Source organism: Cyphellophora europaea (assembly GCF_000365145.1).
Source record: "Cyphellophora europaea CBS 101466 unplaced genomic scaffold supercont1.9, whole genome shotgun sequence".
Lineage (NCBI taxonomy): Eukaryota > Fungi > Ascomycota > Eurotiomycetes > Chaetothyriales > Cyphellophoraceae > Cyphellophora > Cyphellophora europaea.
Genome location: NW_008481815.1, coordinates 107,723 through 121,867, shown reverse-complemented (window position 1 = coordinate 121,867; position 14,145 = coordinate 107,723). Strand labels below are relative to the sequence as shown.

At 54.4% G+C, this 14,145-nt stretch overlaps 7 protein-coding genes across 7 annotated transcripts; 3 read left to right on the top strand and 4 right to left on the bottom strand.

Annotated features, from left to right (window-relative positions):
* Nucleotides 1–5: 5 nt before the first annotated feature.
* On the bottom strand, nucleotides 6–1,270 carry HMPREF1541_08502 (uncharacterized protein; the record flags this gene model as incomplete). The annotated part of the gene is made up of 2 exons (XM_008722821.1): nucleotides 6–981; nucleotides 1,035–1,270. 2 exons carry the CDS (start codon nucleotides 1,268–1,270, stop codon nucleotides 6–8), a joined length of 1,212 nt encoding a protein of 403 aa, XP_008721043.1.
* A 630-nt stretch (nucleotides 1,271–1,900) lies between these two features.
* On the top strand, nucleotides 1,901–3,651 carry HMPREF1541_08501 (uncharacterized protein; the record flags this gene model as incomplete). Its single annotated transcript, XM_008722820.1, has 6 exons — nucleotides 1,901–2,092; nucleotides 2,144–2,458; nucleotides 2,523–2,672; nucleotides 2,720–2,983; nucleotides 3,031–3,374; nucleotides 3,429–3,651. 6 exons carry the CDS (start codon nucleotides 1,901–1,903, stop codon nucleotides 3,649–3,651), a joined length of 1,488 nt encoding a protein of 495 aa, XP_008721042.1.
* Nucleotides 3,652–4,222: 571 nt separating this feature from the next.
* Nucleotides 4,223–5,189, top strand: HMPREF1541_08500 (2-deoxy-D-gluconate 3-dehydrogenase; the record flags this gene model as incomplete). Its single annotated transcript, XM_008722819.1, has 3 exons — nucleotides 4,223–4,357; nucleotides 4,432–4,768; nucleotides 4,879–5,189. The coding sequence occupies 3 exons, from the start codon at nucleotides 4,223–4,225 to the stop codon at nucleotides 5,187–5,189; spliced, it is 783 nt and encodes a 260-aa protein (XP_008721041.1).
* A 621-nt stretch (nucleotides 5,190–5,810) lies between these two features.
* Nucleotides 5,811–6,715, top strand: HMPREF1541_08499 (uncharacterized protein; the record flags this gene model as incomplete). Its single annotated transcript, XM_008722818.1, has 2 exons — nucleotides 5,811–6,214; nucleotides 6,274–6,715. 2 exons carry the CDS (start codon nucleotides 5,811–5,813, stop codon nucleotides 6,713–6,715), a joined length of 846 nt encoding a protein of 281 aa, XP_008721040.1.
* Nucleotides 6,716–6,767: 52 nt separating this feature from the next.
* On the bottom strand, nucleotides 6,768–8,818 carry HMPREF1541_08498 (acetoacetate-CoA ligase; the record flags this gene model as incomplete). The annotated part of the gene is made up of 2 exons (XM_008722817.1): nucleotides 6,768–7,891; nucleotides 7,948–8,818. 2 exons carry the CDS (start codon nucleotides 8,816–8,818, stop codon nucleotides 6,768–6,770), a joined length of 1,995 nt encoding a protein of 664 aa, XP_008721039.1.
* A 667-nt stretch (nucleotides 8,819–9,485) lies between these two features.
* HMPREF1541_08497 (uncharacterized protein) lies at nucleotides 9,486–11,273 on the bottom strand (the record flags this gene model as incomplete). Its single annotated transcript, XM_008722816.1, has 4 exons — nucleotides 9,486–9,782; nucleotides 9,835–9,956; nucleotides 10,010–11,078; nucleotides 11,133–11,273. 4 exons carry the CDS (start codon nucleotides 11,271–11,273, stop codon nucleotides 9,486–9,488), a joined length of 1,629 nt encoding a protein of 542 aa, XP_008721038.1.
* A 992-nt stretch (nucleotides 11,274–12,265) lies between these two features.
* On the bottom strand, nucleotides 12,266–13,924 carry HMPREF1541_08496 (uncharacterized protein; the record flags this gene model as incomplete). The annotated part of the gene is made up of 2 exons (XM_008722815.1): nucleotides 12,266–13,671; nucleotides 13,732–13,924. 2 exons carry the CDS (start codon nucleotides 13,922–13,924, stop codon nucleotides 12,266–12,268), a joined length of 1,599 nt encoding a protein of 532 aa, XP_008721037.1.
* Nucleotides 13,925–14,145: the final 221 nt, after the last annotated feature.

The window sequence follows — 14,145 nt, the reverse complement described above, 5'->3', positions numbered from 1 at the left end:
TAGACCTACCATTCTCGAATCGATCCATCAGGTCCGTAGAATTCCTTGCATTGCCAGTAGCCAGTGTCTTTAGCTATCCGCCGAACTGCCTCTTCGTCGACTTCTATACCGAGACCTGGCCCGGTGAGGACCTTGATGTACCCATCTTCGATGTCAAAGACCTTGGGGTCCTTGACATAGGTCATGAGATCCTCCTCGCCCGCCTCAGTGTTGTAGTGCATGCCCAGAGACATCTCCTGAATGACAAAGTTGGGGATGCTGATTGCAACTTGCATGGACGCGGCCAGAGCGATCGGACCAAGCGGACAGTGAGGAGCAATAGCCACGTCATATGTCTCTGCAAGCTGAGCGATCTTCTTTGTTTCTGAGATGCCACCAGCATGGGCAATGTCTGGCTGAAGAACGTCAACGCATGCGTCCTCGAGAAATCTTTTTGCGTCCCAGCGGGTGTAGATACGCTCGCCGAACGCAATTGGGATAGTAGTCATGCCTGCCAGCTGCTTCAGTGCCTCTGGATGTTCTACCAGCAGCGGTTCTTCGATGAACAGAGGCCTGTGGGGCTCTAGCGCTCTTGCCAACTGCTTGGCCATTGACTTGTGCAGCCGGCCATGGAAGTCAAGCCCTGCGTCTAGGCCAAGTGCCTTGACTTGCTTCAGACGTTCCACAGTCGAATCGAGCACGGCCGGCGAATCTAGCCAGCAGACATCCTCTGTGGCATTCATTTTGACACAGCGGAGACCTTGAGCGATGCGAGCTTTGGCAGCGACTTCCACATCTGCAGGCCGATCGCCACCGATCCATGCATAGACCTGCACTTTGTTCCTGACCTTACCTCCGAGCAGCTGATATATGGGCACATTCAGACGACGAGCTTTTAGATCCCATAGAGCAATGTCGATACCGGATAGGGCAGACATGAAAACTGGGCCACCTCTGTAGAAGCCCAATCTCCAGAATGTCTGCCAAATATGCTCAATATCACTGCATGTGCTGTCAGTGATTGCCCACTGGACTTGAAACTCTAGCACACTCACTCTGCGACGTAACCGGCAAGTCGGTCAGCCATTTCCGACAGAGCACCCTCGACGGCCTTGTCGTGGCCTTCAAGGGTCGCTTCACCCCATCCGTAGCCTCCAGACTCGTCAGTGATCTTGACAAATAGCCATCGTGGTTTCACGCGGAACCATTCGATCGTCTTGATTCGAGGTAACGGGTCATTGCTGCCCTTGTGGTGCAGAGCGAGTTTCTGTTCAACTCCGTTCGCAGCCATCTTCTCTGTATAGTCGATATCGCTGGTGTATGAGCTATGCTTGCCCTGCAGATTTGTCTCTAGTAATTCGAATCGTCAACAGCGAAGCCTGCTAGTTTTAGTTGGGGTTAAGGATCACGGCACTCGGCTTCCTTTCCGACTTCATGGTGGCAAATTTTGGCCAACCCCACGGCAGTCTCACGAGGCCCCCAAGCGCTCCAAACCTCACCCCCATACTGGCGGGATGCTTCTCCATCAAGTCTCCGCACAAGCAAAGCGAAGAATTCTTGGGGTTGGCAGGGTCTCCCCAAAACGACTGGCACCTCTGGGCATCGTCTAAGTTTTGCTTGAAAGTGGATTGACTTGGAACCGGGTCGCCGGGTGGTGACTTGCTAGGTACTCGCCTAAAGAGATTGACACTATGCTGGGGAAGCCCCCACGCAAATGCTGTTAACATCAGTTGGCTATTAATTTCTTCAAGATCCAGAAAGTTTCCCCGTGATTCCTTACTTACTAAGACCCAATATATGCTCCCATCCATATACTTGCGACGCCGTCACTGCCTTTGCATCAAACCATAGTCATTGTCTACTTGATTTTCCTCATCGTTCCATCAAATTACTCCCGCAAAGAAGCACGACTCTCCACGCAATGGAGGCAGAGAAGACTCCTGCTCCGTTAGAGGTCGAAGCTGTCGACAAGCAACACCTCCAAGGACAACATGGTCCCGCTTTAGAAATGCCAGCCAGCCTGGCAGCCCTGAGCCCGTCGGAGTATGAACGAATCGGCAAGAAAGCCACGCTTAAGATGGACTGCATTATCATGCCGATAATGGTGGTAATGGTAGGTTCCCAATTGTCTACGTGAGGTTTGATAGCCGCTGACCGTCTACAGTACATCCTTAACTATCTTGACCGGCAAAACATCGCCTCAGCTCGCCTTGCAGACATCGAAGAGGATCTGAACATCACCGATGTGCAGTATCAGACGTGCGTAAGCATTCTATTCGTCGGATACATCCTGATGCAAGTTCCGAGCAACATGATCGTCTCAAAGATCAAGAAGCCTGGCATATACATCTGCGGAGCCATGGCCTTATGGGGTGTCATCAGTGCTCTGATGGCTGTTGTCAAGAACTACGCCGGCCTACTGTCCGCGCGCTTTTTCTTGGGATTCATCGAGGCGGCTTTCTTTCCAGGCGCGCTATATGTGAGTCTTGAAAAACGTCGATCCATGGCGTTAATTCAGATGCAGAATCTAACCAGAGCTTCAGTTCCTGAGCATGTTCTACAACCGAAAGCAGTTTGCTTTGAGAACCGCCATTCTCTACAGCGGAAGTCAGGCCGGCAACGCATTCGGAGGGTTGTTTGCCATCGCTATTCTCAAGCTCGATGGCAAAAGTGGCCTGGAAGGCTGGCGATGGGTAAGAATGTACCAACAACGGACTTTGCGTCATACTAACAGCTGCAGCTCTTCCTCGTTGAGGGTATCATAACGATCGGCTTGGCCCTAATCTTTGCACTGATCTTGCCTAACTCCAACAAGAAGATCATGACACTCTCGCAGATTGAGTGTGAGTGGGTGCAGTGGAATTACGCGGCCGATCTGGGACAGGAGGACCATAGAGAAGAGATCAGCGCATGGCAAGGCCTCAAGCTGGCCATTGCAGACCCCAAGACATGGCTGTTGATGGGTATTCTCTACAGCTGCTACATTGTCGGGGCTGTTACCAACGTAAGTGACTATACTGCCGGCAGAGCATTCTACTGACTCTGTTACAGTTCTTTCCCAGTGTCGTCGGAGGGCTTGGATACTCCAGAACCAAGACCTATGGTCTCACAGCCCCACCATTTGTGCTCTGTGTGTTCACCATGCTTCTCAACGGCTTCTGGTCCGACCGCACGCAACGGCGTTTCCTCCATATTGTAGGACCTCTTATCATCACCTTGGTCGCCAACATCATTGCAGTGTCTTCATTGAGCATCGCCGCGCGATACGTGGCGATCATGCTGCTACCCGGGTCGTTCTACGCTTCAGCCGTCGTCATCTTGTCCTGGATCACAGGCAGCTTGAACCAGCCGGCACCGAAGCGCGCGAGCGCCATCGCGCTGATCAACGCAATTTGGTACGTACATTGCTCCCCAGTCACGGGATGTCCTACTGACACGCTTCTCTGCAGCAACACGCCCAATATTTGGGGAAGCTACCTTTACGGCAATGCCCCAAGATTTCTGGAGGCCTTCATCGTCAATATTGCTGCCACCGGTCTGGCTATCGGCTTCGCCACGGCTACTTTCTTCTATCTGCGCAGGGTCAATGCTAAGCTTGAGCAAGGAAAGTCAGTGGGCAAGAACGGGCCAACAGAGGCCCAACTAGCTGCCGGTTTCCGCTACACCCTCTAAGGCATCTCGAATGGTTGAAGAAAAAGTAAAGTCGCTGCCTGAGTACTCGAGATGTACACTAGACCACCTCATTTACCTTTCGTTTAAATAGGACGTTCAAAAGGTACTGGTACTGTGTGCAGTCATATTCCAGGCCACTCAGGTCCGGGTCCTGTGGTCGCCTCCAGATCAAGACTAACAAGAAACATTCATGCTAGCCCGTCTTGCTATAAACGCTGACGGCCCACCGCATGCCGCATGGACCGAGATAGATCCACACCTGCGAAGTAGTCGTGGGGGTGTGGCATGACGTCTCGGCGGCCACCCCGTGCTTCGGGGGAAAGTGGCGTGCCACCCCGCACCGCAACTCCGTCTGGCATGGTGGTCCACCTGGGCCCGAACTCTGCACAGTATTCAATCGCGAACTAAGTCCGACAGCAGTCGCTATTTCTCGCCAGGTAGGAGGGGATTCAACGTTGCCTCAACAAGCGTTCAGGACTTCACACTACCCAATATCGTTCCAGCCGCCCGCCGTACAGGCCAGTAATATCTCCAACGGAATCCAAAGACGCCGCAGGAATTCTCCGCGACCATGTCGGCTACATCGCTGCCCCAGCTCTTTGACCTCTCCGGTCGCACCGCCGTCGTTACTGGCGGTACGCGTGGTATCGGACAAGCCATGGCACTGGCGCTCGCCGAAGCCGGCGCAGACATCATCTTGGTCCAGGTACGTCCGTTCGTTGGATGGGCTCGATACCGCGAAGCTTGGACGCCTTGGTCGTACTGACAATTCTTGGACAGCGTGATACATCCAACACTTCGACACAATCTCAGGTCGACACCCTCGGCCGTTCCTGTCAGATCTACACTGCGGATCTGGCCTCCGCGGGCGACGTTGGCGGCCTCGCCAAGCGCATTCTGGCTGATAAACACGACGTCTCGATCCTGGTGACGAGCGCGGGCATCCAACGACGGCACCCTGCGCACCAGTTCCCGGACAGTGACTGGGCTGAGGTCCTGCAGGTCAATCTCAACACGGTGTGGACTCTGTGTCGTGACTTTGGCGCTTACATGCTCACTCGACCGGGACCGCGGAGGGGGAACATCATCAACGTGGCGAGCTTGGTCAGCTTTCAAGGTCAGTGCTCTTGCTTTCCGATGGGGACCAAACCTCGTAGACCAAAACATGGGGATTGCATACGGTCGCATCCCCGAGCGAGGATTGGACTTTGCTGACTGGCTGACCAGGCGGTCTGAACGTACCTGCGTACGCCGCCGCAAAAGGCGGAGTGGCGCAGCTCACGAAAGCCTTGTCGAATCAGTGGGCGGCGGAGGGCATCAACGTAAACGCCATAGCACCGGGCTACATTGACACAGATATGAACGAGGCGCTGATGAAGGACGAGCAGCGCAAGAGGCAGCTGTTTGAGCGGATCCCTGCGCAGAGATTTGGCGTGCCGGACGACTTCCGAGGCCCGACCGTGTTTCTGGCCAGCAGCGCGAGCGCGTACGTCTCGGGAGAGATCATGCTGGTGGATGGTGGATGGATGGGGAGGTGATGGTCTGGCTTGGAGAGAGGGGAAGCTGTTTTCTGATATGGTAGGGGTAAGGGATGGCGATGCTCAAGCTTTTATTCGTCAACGTCGGCGTTGTGCGTGAGGAGATCTTGTGTCTGCTCGCAGCCTAGTAGGAACTATACACCGAGCCGTGAGAGCGTATAGTTGACTCCTGAATGCCTGGCAAGCAATTGGGAGACCGCACCAACTGCGACACAGTGGCCAGCATTCACTGCCTGAGATCCTGCTTTCTGATTGGCTGGAACTGAAGGCAGCGACCAGGTTATTCCTCCAGGCCATTTCGGTAGATGCACGACTAACACAACTATCTTCCGTGACCCTGATCGTCGATCTCCTTGTTACAGTGTCCTGGCGACAGTAACTACATGCATGTCGTGTGGTGAAGCCAATGAAGATACCAGCGTAATGCTCTGTTGCTCTTGGCGAAAATCCCCCGCAGCTCAAGTTTATGTCAGCAACATCCAACCTCGGCCACCTGATCCGGGTCTTGCGAAAGCTCTGGTCTTGCTCGCCGTGTCTTGGAAAGTGTTGAGAGCTACAGACAATCAATCACAGACAAGCAACATACCTCCGCCCTGCTTCAAGCGCAACCGCCGGGCAAGCATGGGCCACCTCCGCCCCCCGCCCGTAACCGACACGCTCATCACGTTTCCCGCACCTCACATCCTTCTAGTTACGCTCAACCGCCCCAAGAAGCACAACTCCATCACCCATGGCATGAACTGGGAGTTCGACGCACTCTGGCAGTGGTTCGACGAGCAGCCTTCCTTACGTGTCGCCGTCATCACGGGATCCGGGCAGAAGGCCTTTTGCGCCGGCTCGGACTTGATTGAGATCGAGGAGGCGCAGAAGGCGAAACTGCTCGGTGGCGATGGGCCCGAGCTGGCAAAGCACGCGCATCCGCCGTCGGGTTTTGGTGGCTTCAGTCGGAGGAGGGGCAAGAAGCCCGTGCTGGCTGCCGTCAATGGCCTGGCGTTGGGAGGCGGCTTTGAGATTGTGCTGAATTGGTATGAATGGGAACCCGTACTCACTATCACAGTATCACCACGGCTGACATCTCTGCAAGTGATATCACAGTCGCCAGTCCCAAGGCGTCGTTCGGCCTGCCGGAGATCCTCGTCGGCGTCTACGCCTATGGCGGCGGTCTGCCCCGGCTGGTGCAAACCGTGGGCCTACAGGCCGCGAGCGAGATTGCGCTAACAGGGCGTCGGGTCAGTGCAAAGGAGGCCTTGGACCTGCGTTTGATTGGCAAGATCGCCATGTCGCCGGAGACCGTGCTAGAGGAGACGCTTGAGCTGGCCAAGAAGCTGGCGGCGAACTCGCCGGACGGCATCATCGTCACGAGGGCCGCACTGAGGGAAGCGTGGGAGACGGCGAGCGTGGAGCGGGCGTTCCAGATCACGCATGACCAGATGTATGATAAGTTGATGAAGAGTGAGAACTCCAAGGAAGGTTTGGCGGCTTTCAGGGAGAAGCGGAGCGCGAAGTGGACGGATTCAAAGTTGTGATACGTACAGTCTTCAAGATACCAGTGCAGCCGATCTTCCAGTGCAGCCGATCTTACAGCTTCGCCTTCAGGTTCCCATCATCCGTCAGCTTCTCTATGTCAAAAAATGGCAGGTACTCTTCCAGCACCTCCCTCTCCTCCGCAGTAAACTTTCGCTTCGTCAGACCCTGCTCGCCTTCCGATATGACCGCCCTCAGTGGGATCTCAAGCCGTTTCCCGTTCACATTATACGGTATCCGTTTGACGGCGAAGATGAAATGTGGGACATGCCTTCTACTGAGGTCCGTTGCAACCTGCCTCCTAATGGCCTCGTCGAGTTCTTTCGGCACTGTTCTTTTCTCGCTGGGCAGCTGTAGGAACAGATACACCCTCTCAGCTGCATCTGTCTCGCGTTGCTGCCCGACGCAGATTGCATCCACGATCTGACCTTTGAAGTCGCGCTCGAGGATACTGTAAATCTCCCCACTGCCAAAGCGAATGCCAGAAGGATTCAGAACGCCATCACTGCGCCCGGAGATGATGAGGCCACCGGTCTTCGGGTTCTGATGCATGAAATCGCCATGCGTCCATACGTGGTCGTACTTTTCGAAGTATGCAGCGTGGTAGCGTTTACCATCTGGGTCGTTCCAGAACATAGCCGGCATGTTTGGGAACGGTTTCTTGCAGACGAGCTCTCCACTCTCGCCTGCTGGTACGGGTTTCCCCTCCGTGTCAAAGATGTCGACGTCCATGCCCAGGCACTTGACGGCGTTTTCGCCTGCATAGACGGGCAGAGTCTGGGTTCCATGAACGAAGTTGCCACACAGCTCTGTGCCTCCCGATGTAGAGATCTGGCAAATCGGTCCGAACGACTCGACGATCCATTTTGACATTGAAGCTGTGAGCAGCGCACCGGCACTGGGGATCTTGTCAACCTTGGACACATATGGCTTGGCATACACGCCGGCCTTCTGCAGCTCCGAGAAGTACCGTGGGCCTGCACCAAACGATGTCACTCCCTGGTTCATGATCGCTTCAAGGCACTTCTCGGCGGTAGGGTAGAACGGCGAGCCATCATACAGCACGATCTGCGCGCCTGTGAACAAGGCCCCAATCATGATGTTCCACAGTGTCCAGCCTATTCCGGCATAGTGGAAGTGCACCGCACCGGGTCTGTGGTTGTAGTTGAGCATATGCTCTGCAACATCTGTCAGCGGATCTTACCATTCTGGTAGTAAGCAACAGGTAACTGACCTTTCATTCCGTTGACTATCAAGCCGCCTTGCGAGTGTACGATACCTTTGGGAGTACCGGTGGTGCCAGAGGAAAACATGACTACGAACGGTGTATGGAAGGGTAGTTGGGCGAACTCCAGTTTGGCGCCTGTGCCTCGTCCAAGGAAATCTCTGAACGGGGACCAGCCTTCTGGGGTATCATGTGAAGTCCCCACAATCTCGGCCCCGTTTGGTTTCTCAACCTGTGACCAGACAGCATTTATCCGGTCTGTGATGCTGTGCCGTTTGCTGTTGTAGCTATACGCAGACTCCGCAAACAAGACCGTCGGCTTCAGCTGTCCAATGCGGTCGAGTAGTACACGCTCGCCAGCGTCGGTGGCAAATGACGAATAGATCAGACCGATTGACGCCGCAGCTAGCAGCAGGCACAGTGACTTGATGGTGCTACCTCCGATAACACAGACCACGTCCCCCTTCTTCAACCCAGTCGCTTTCATCGCATCAGCGAACGTACGTGTCCGTTCCCTCAGCTCATCCCAGCTGGCTTCTTCTCCTTTCCACTGGTTCTCCTCGTTGATGGCTTTGACGGCAATATTATGTCCTGTCCGGGACAGGAGATTCTCGGCGTAGTTCAGGCGTGAGCCTTCATAGAATTGTGGGATCTCGTCTATTGGTATAGATTCGTCGACACCCCGCTTGGGCTGGACCGATGCCTTTATGGGAAGAAAGTCCCAGAGGGACAGCCAGAAATCGTTGGGTCTATCGACCGAGAAGCGATGCAGCTCATGGTAGTCTCGTAGCGATAAGCCAAATCGCTTGTTGACGGTATTGCGATAGTCATCGAGAAAATTCTTGAAGTTGGGCGGGGGGGTATAAAGCTGAGGCGCCATATCAGCCCACAACTTCGGTCTCTTTCGTGTCCAGCGTAGTGGTGGTCCGATAGAACGGCGTGTGGCTTGTCATGCAAACGCCAAGTGTTCCGAGGATGTACGCTTTTTGTAGTCTTAGTGCAGGCGGAGATCCAACGCGTTCCGACGACTACATCTGCAACTCATCAAATGTAACGTATGTTAGGCTGAGCAAGATATATTTACAGCCGTGAAGTTTTGCGGAGCTGATGCCATACCCGAGGTGAGGATCGAGCAACGAAGCTTTCCGGAACAAAGTCCGAAACTCGGAGGACGTTGCCAAGACGTGTGTTCGTGTCTGCGGTCATAAAGAGCGCCCATGATCTCCTTATCCAGACACACGGACTGCAGAGGAGCGACATATTCATTGTCCCGGTGTCCTGCCGAATACAAATCGATGCTTACTCAACAGCAGTGATGCCACGAGCCGTCCGCGGATCGCAAATGCCAATCAGACGCTGCTTGGGCGATGGGGTATAATGCAGGCGAGGCAGGCTGTTCAGGGTTGGGCGGTAACGGAGGGGCGACGTGAAGAGACCACCATGCGGCATTTCATCAGAGTGCTAACTGCTGAGGAAACCTATAGCTCACTCTGTAGCACTGCTAGCCCAATTCGAATTCGGCTATGAAGATTGTACCTGGAACCCATTCATCTCACGGTATTGTTACGCTCAGTGGAGACCTCCACCTCCTGCACTCCAACCGTCGACTTGCCCTCCTCCTCGGTCTCTTTCTCTCGCTGCTGCAGGGTCATCTCGGCCACGTGTGCCACACCGGCGTCGGGACCATCGAAGTACTTCGCAATCTCCTCCATGGGGGTGTAGCGTGTCTCCACGAAGTACAGGTAGATGATGACAACTTCAAAGGCGAGGAAGACACAGTAGAAGATGTAGTACTTCCATGCAAGGGCATCGAGGGCCGGCGAGTTGGCGTATTGATTGAAGAACTAGGTAAGCTGTTAGCACGAAGAAAGACTCGTTGGGTAGCATATGTCGTACCAGAGCAAGGGTGACGGTGAAGTTCAGCCACACGTAGCCCTTGGCGCGAAGACCGTAAGGCAGGATTTCCGTAGTGTAGGTCGACATCAAGCCGGACTTGAAGTTGTAGAAGAAGTCATAGACTAAGAGCAGTCAGCGATGGAGGTCGCGTAAGAGGTACGGGAGGTAAACTCACAAAAGATCATGGCGACAACACCGTTGCCCAACCCATCCATACCAGTGATAGCATATCGTGCGGAGATGATGGTGATGATGGTGAAGGCAACGAGCATGCCAACCGTCGAAATCATATAAATAGGCCGGCGACCAAATCGATCAACGTAAAGGGCAAATACAAAGTTGACCACAAGAGCGGCAGCCTTCATGCCACCGTTGAGACCTAGCTGCTCGCTGGGAGAGGTAATGCCGATACTGATGAGAACCTTGGACAAATAGTACGAGATGATGCCATTGCCGGACCACTGAGAGAAGAGACCAATTGCGGAGATGAGACCAATACGCTTGCGGTTGCCGGGGGTCTTGAGGAAATCGGTCCATCGCGAAGAGCGGTCCATTTGCTTGTCGAGCGCGAGGGCAGTTCGAATCTCGGTGTACTCGAGTTGAACGAACTCGTCATCCTTGTTGCCATCGGCGTGGTAGTAGGCGAGGACATCAAGCGCCTTCTCAGGCATGTCTTTGTCCACATACCAACGGGGAGACTCCGGGATCCAGTAGAGGAAGCAGAGGATGATGATAGTGCAAACGCACTGCAACAGCGATGGCAGGCGCCAAGCCCAGTTCGATGGGATTTTCAGGGTGCCGTAGGTCGTCCAGGCGGCAATGAAAGCGCCGGAGTGGTATGTACAGCCCATGTAAGTGGACAGAATAGCACGATCCTGTGGGTGCGACAGCTCGGCGATCAACAGCGGCGCAGAAGAGAGCGTAATGCACATGCCGAAACCGAGCAAGAAGCGGCCGCCGACGAACATGCCGAAACCAGAGGCAGCAGATTGCAGCGCCACACCGAGAATGAGGAAAAGGCTGCCGATCAGAATACCCATTTTGCGGCCGTATCGATCGACGATGAAGGGGCAGAAGGGGAGACCGATGAGAGAACCGAGAGACATGCAGGCATTGAAGAAGCCCAGGATAGAGCCTTTGGGGTAGTCGAAGTACTCTTGCCAGTAGGGAAGTGCTTGAAGACCGTTCATCATGGAACCGTCGAAGCCATTTGCCGTGTTGGTTAGGACGAGGATGACGATGTACTACGTTGGGGTCAGTAGGATAGTCGCTAGAACAGCCAGAGATCTGGGACTCACGAAGTATAATTTCCGAAGACGACCATTTCTCCACCACTTGACTCGGGGAAAGGTGCGGCCAGCAAAGAAGAAGTGGCCCTTTGGTGGCCTCTCAGGCACCAGACCGTTGCCCTTCGAGCTGGGGATGTCGAAGAGTCCCATGACGAGGGTATTGGCTAAGGAGAATGCCGACTGAGGGTTGCCCTGGCAGTCATTGAGGGACAAGCAGTGAGTAGATATAGTGGAAGTCGAGCTTCAAGCATGCTCGATATCAGCCGAAAATCCTCAAGTCTAGGACACCCAGCTCATATGTATGAGTAACGATTGGTGGTCGTTCACAGGCGGGACCAGTAGCGGGAGACGAGGACGCGATCTCGACCACATGGACCAGTGGCTCCATGCCGAGTCCAGGGATCTCAACCTGGACGATCTGGAGTACGAAGGTAGGCAAGGATGCTGCATGGGCCCCCGGAACCCCAGGTTTTCACTCCAACCCCGAAGTGGCAAAGACCTGGACTTGGCTGACTCTCTCCGCCGAATGATCAATCTCCCTGGAGAGGCCAAGAATTATCTATGCTTCGACGGGCGGTAGTCCGCTGTCGCTTGGTCGGATTGCCAAGCCATTGCTTGAATTTAGCCAGAATTCCACCACCGAAATCAAGCTGGCGGTGCCGCTGTTGCTCGATAAAAGAGTTCCTGTATTCAGCCGGGATGTCTGGGCCGGGTGCTGAGATACTCGAGTGAGACTGCATGCACTAGACCCTTCTGGCCGCTGTCGTCAAAATGTGGTAGATGGTGACCTCCGGCAAATATCCCCTGGCTCGAACGCACCCGTCCACCCTACGCGGCACGGACGTGGCTATCACAATCATGGAACGGGCAGGCTGAGCAAAAATGAGCCTGGAAGCCTTCAGTCGCTTTTTGGCGACAAAGCAGACCACAACCTACGCGGATCAGTTGAGCCCGCGTCCTGTTTGAGAATATTTCCAGTGGGCTTCCAAGCATTAGCACGTAAAATACGAGCCAAGAGGCTGCCATCGCATCAATGATGCTGAAATGTTCATTGACGCCTGATGATGCTGTGTAGTCTGGCCATACACCGGTGGGGTATCATATCGAAATGCTCACAAACGTCAAGGACCCTGCGTCCTCGTCTAAACGCCGCTCGTCTCCTCCCCTTCTTGATCTTGCTGCACGAGTTCCTCCCACCCTTTCGGGCCCGGACCCTCATACAGGCCAGGCCGCTTGCTAAGGACCGTGGCAATGCCCCTGTGGATCTCAATTTGAAACGGTTCAAAAGGGAACTTCTCGCCACACACGCTGAAATAGCCGCCGTCTTCGTTGTGAGACCCCTTCTTCGGCTTCGCGTTCGGGGCATGTTTGCCGTACTTGGGTATAACACGGAGCGCGCTGATTTTGCGCACATTGACCTGCGCCATGTCGAAGAAGTTGTTTTCTGGCACAGCCAGTAACATTTTGACCGACTTGAGCCGTCCAACATCACCATCGATCGTGACCAAATCGAGAAGACCATCTGAGGGAAGTGACGCGGGAAAGAATGGCGCATCGGCAGCCATGAAGCACATATTACCGCTGTACAGATTGCCCAACTTGTGGTAGTCTCGCATCGGCGTCCAGCCATTGCCTGTAGGTATAGGATCGTTGATCGTTCCATATCGCAGAGCGGGCAACCCTCGTTCTCGCGTGAGCTCCCAATCCAGGGGCAGCTTCTTTTGCGCTTCACGTGCAAAATGCTTTTTGATCTCGTCCTTGTTCGTGATCTCTTCTTTCATGGCGATTTCTGAAGGGTACAGCTGCTCGCCCAGCAGTCGTACCAGGAAGCCGTAAGTGAAGCGCGCCTCGCCCATCCAGCGAATGTTGTCGGTGCCCAAATCGCTTTCGGCAACAATACCTATCGTTTGGGAAAGGAAAGAAAGCGTGCGCTTATCACCTTGACTCACGCTCGCTAGATCGAATGGAGAGCGTATGCCCTTGACAACAGCCAGTGCCGCAATAGCTGGGTCCCCACTGCCGTTGAAATTCCAACTGAAAGCATTGCCACTTCCACATGGGAGTTGGGTTACAGCGATTTCCTGCAAAGCATCGGCTCGCGGATTCTTGGAAAGACCGTTAAAGCACTCGTGCGGCAGACCATCTCCAGAAGCGCAGGCAAGCACGTCATAGCTATCCACATCCAGCTTCGAGGCGATATCAACGGCATGGCCGGAGTAGGCTGTTCGCTCAGCGTCCACCTCACATTTCGCAGCGGCGAAAATCGGCTCGATACGTGATGTGTATAACTTTGCCGCCTTCCCAGTGCCACCGAACGGGTTGATCAGAAGTTTTATCCGCTTCATCTTCTTCGCAGCGCCATACGCGCGATCCATCAATCTCGTGACCCATTTGGTGGCTTCATCCGAGTCGGTTTCGAAAGGGTAATGAATGTAGGCAACATTGACGCTCTTTTTGCTGGGCTTCGCATAGTGGATGACAAGTTCGATCTTGGTCACTTCTGCCCATAGGATATTATAGTACGGGATTGAACGTGTATTGGCGGTGCCTAAACGGTAGACATGTCAGATGGTGCGAGCAGGAACAGCACGACCGCAACGAGACGTACGATCTGGAAGCAGTCCACAGCAGCGGGTCTGGGACGAGCCATAGAGCCCTTCATCAAGCAGAATCAACGAGTCCGTCCCGAGAGTGAGCGTCGCGTTGCGACTGACGGCGAGCGTGGCCGAAGCAACCAGATCTCGTTCTCCGCTCGAAGACTCGAGGGCGGCATGATCTGTGAATGGGTCTTCGGCGGCCATTGCAACGGCAATGAAGAAGGAAAATCAAGAACGACACGCGAAGCGAGAGTAGACATGGCCCGCGCCAGTAACGCTGGGGTGAGACCATGCGGTGCCGGCCTGGCCGGCCGTGTTTGTCGCCGTTGCAAGTTGCCAAATCGAGTGATTACTCCGCAGACCGGGGATCAGGTATTCGCATCAGCTGTACTCCGTATCTTGCTTATGCCTCGAATACTTCTGCA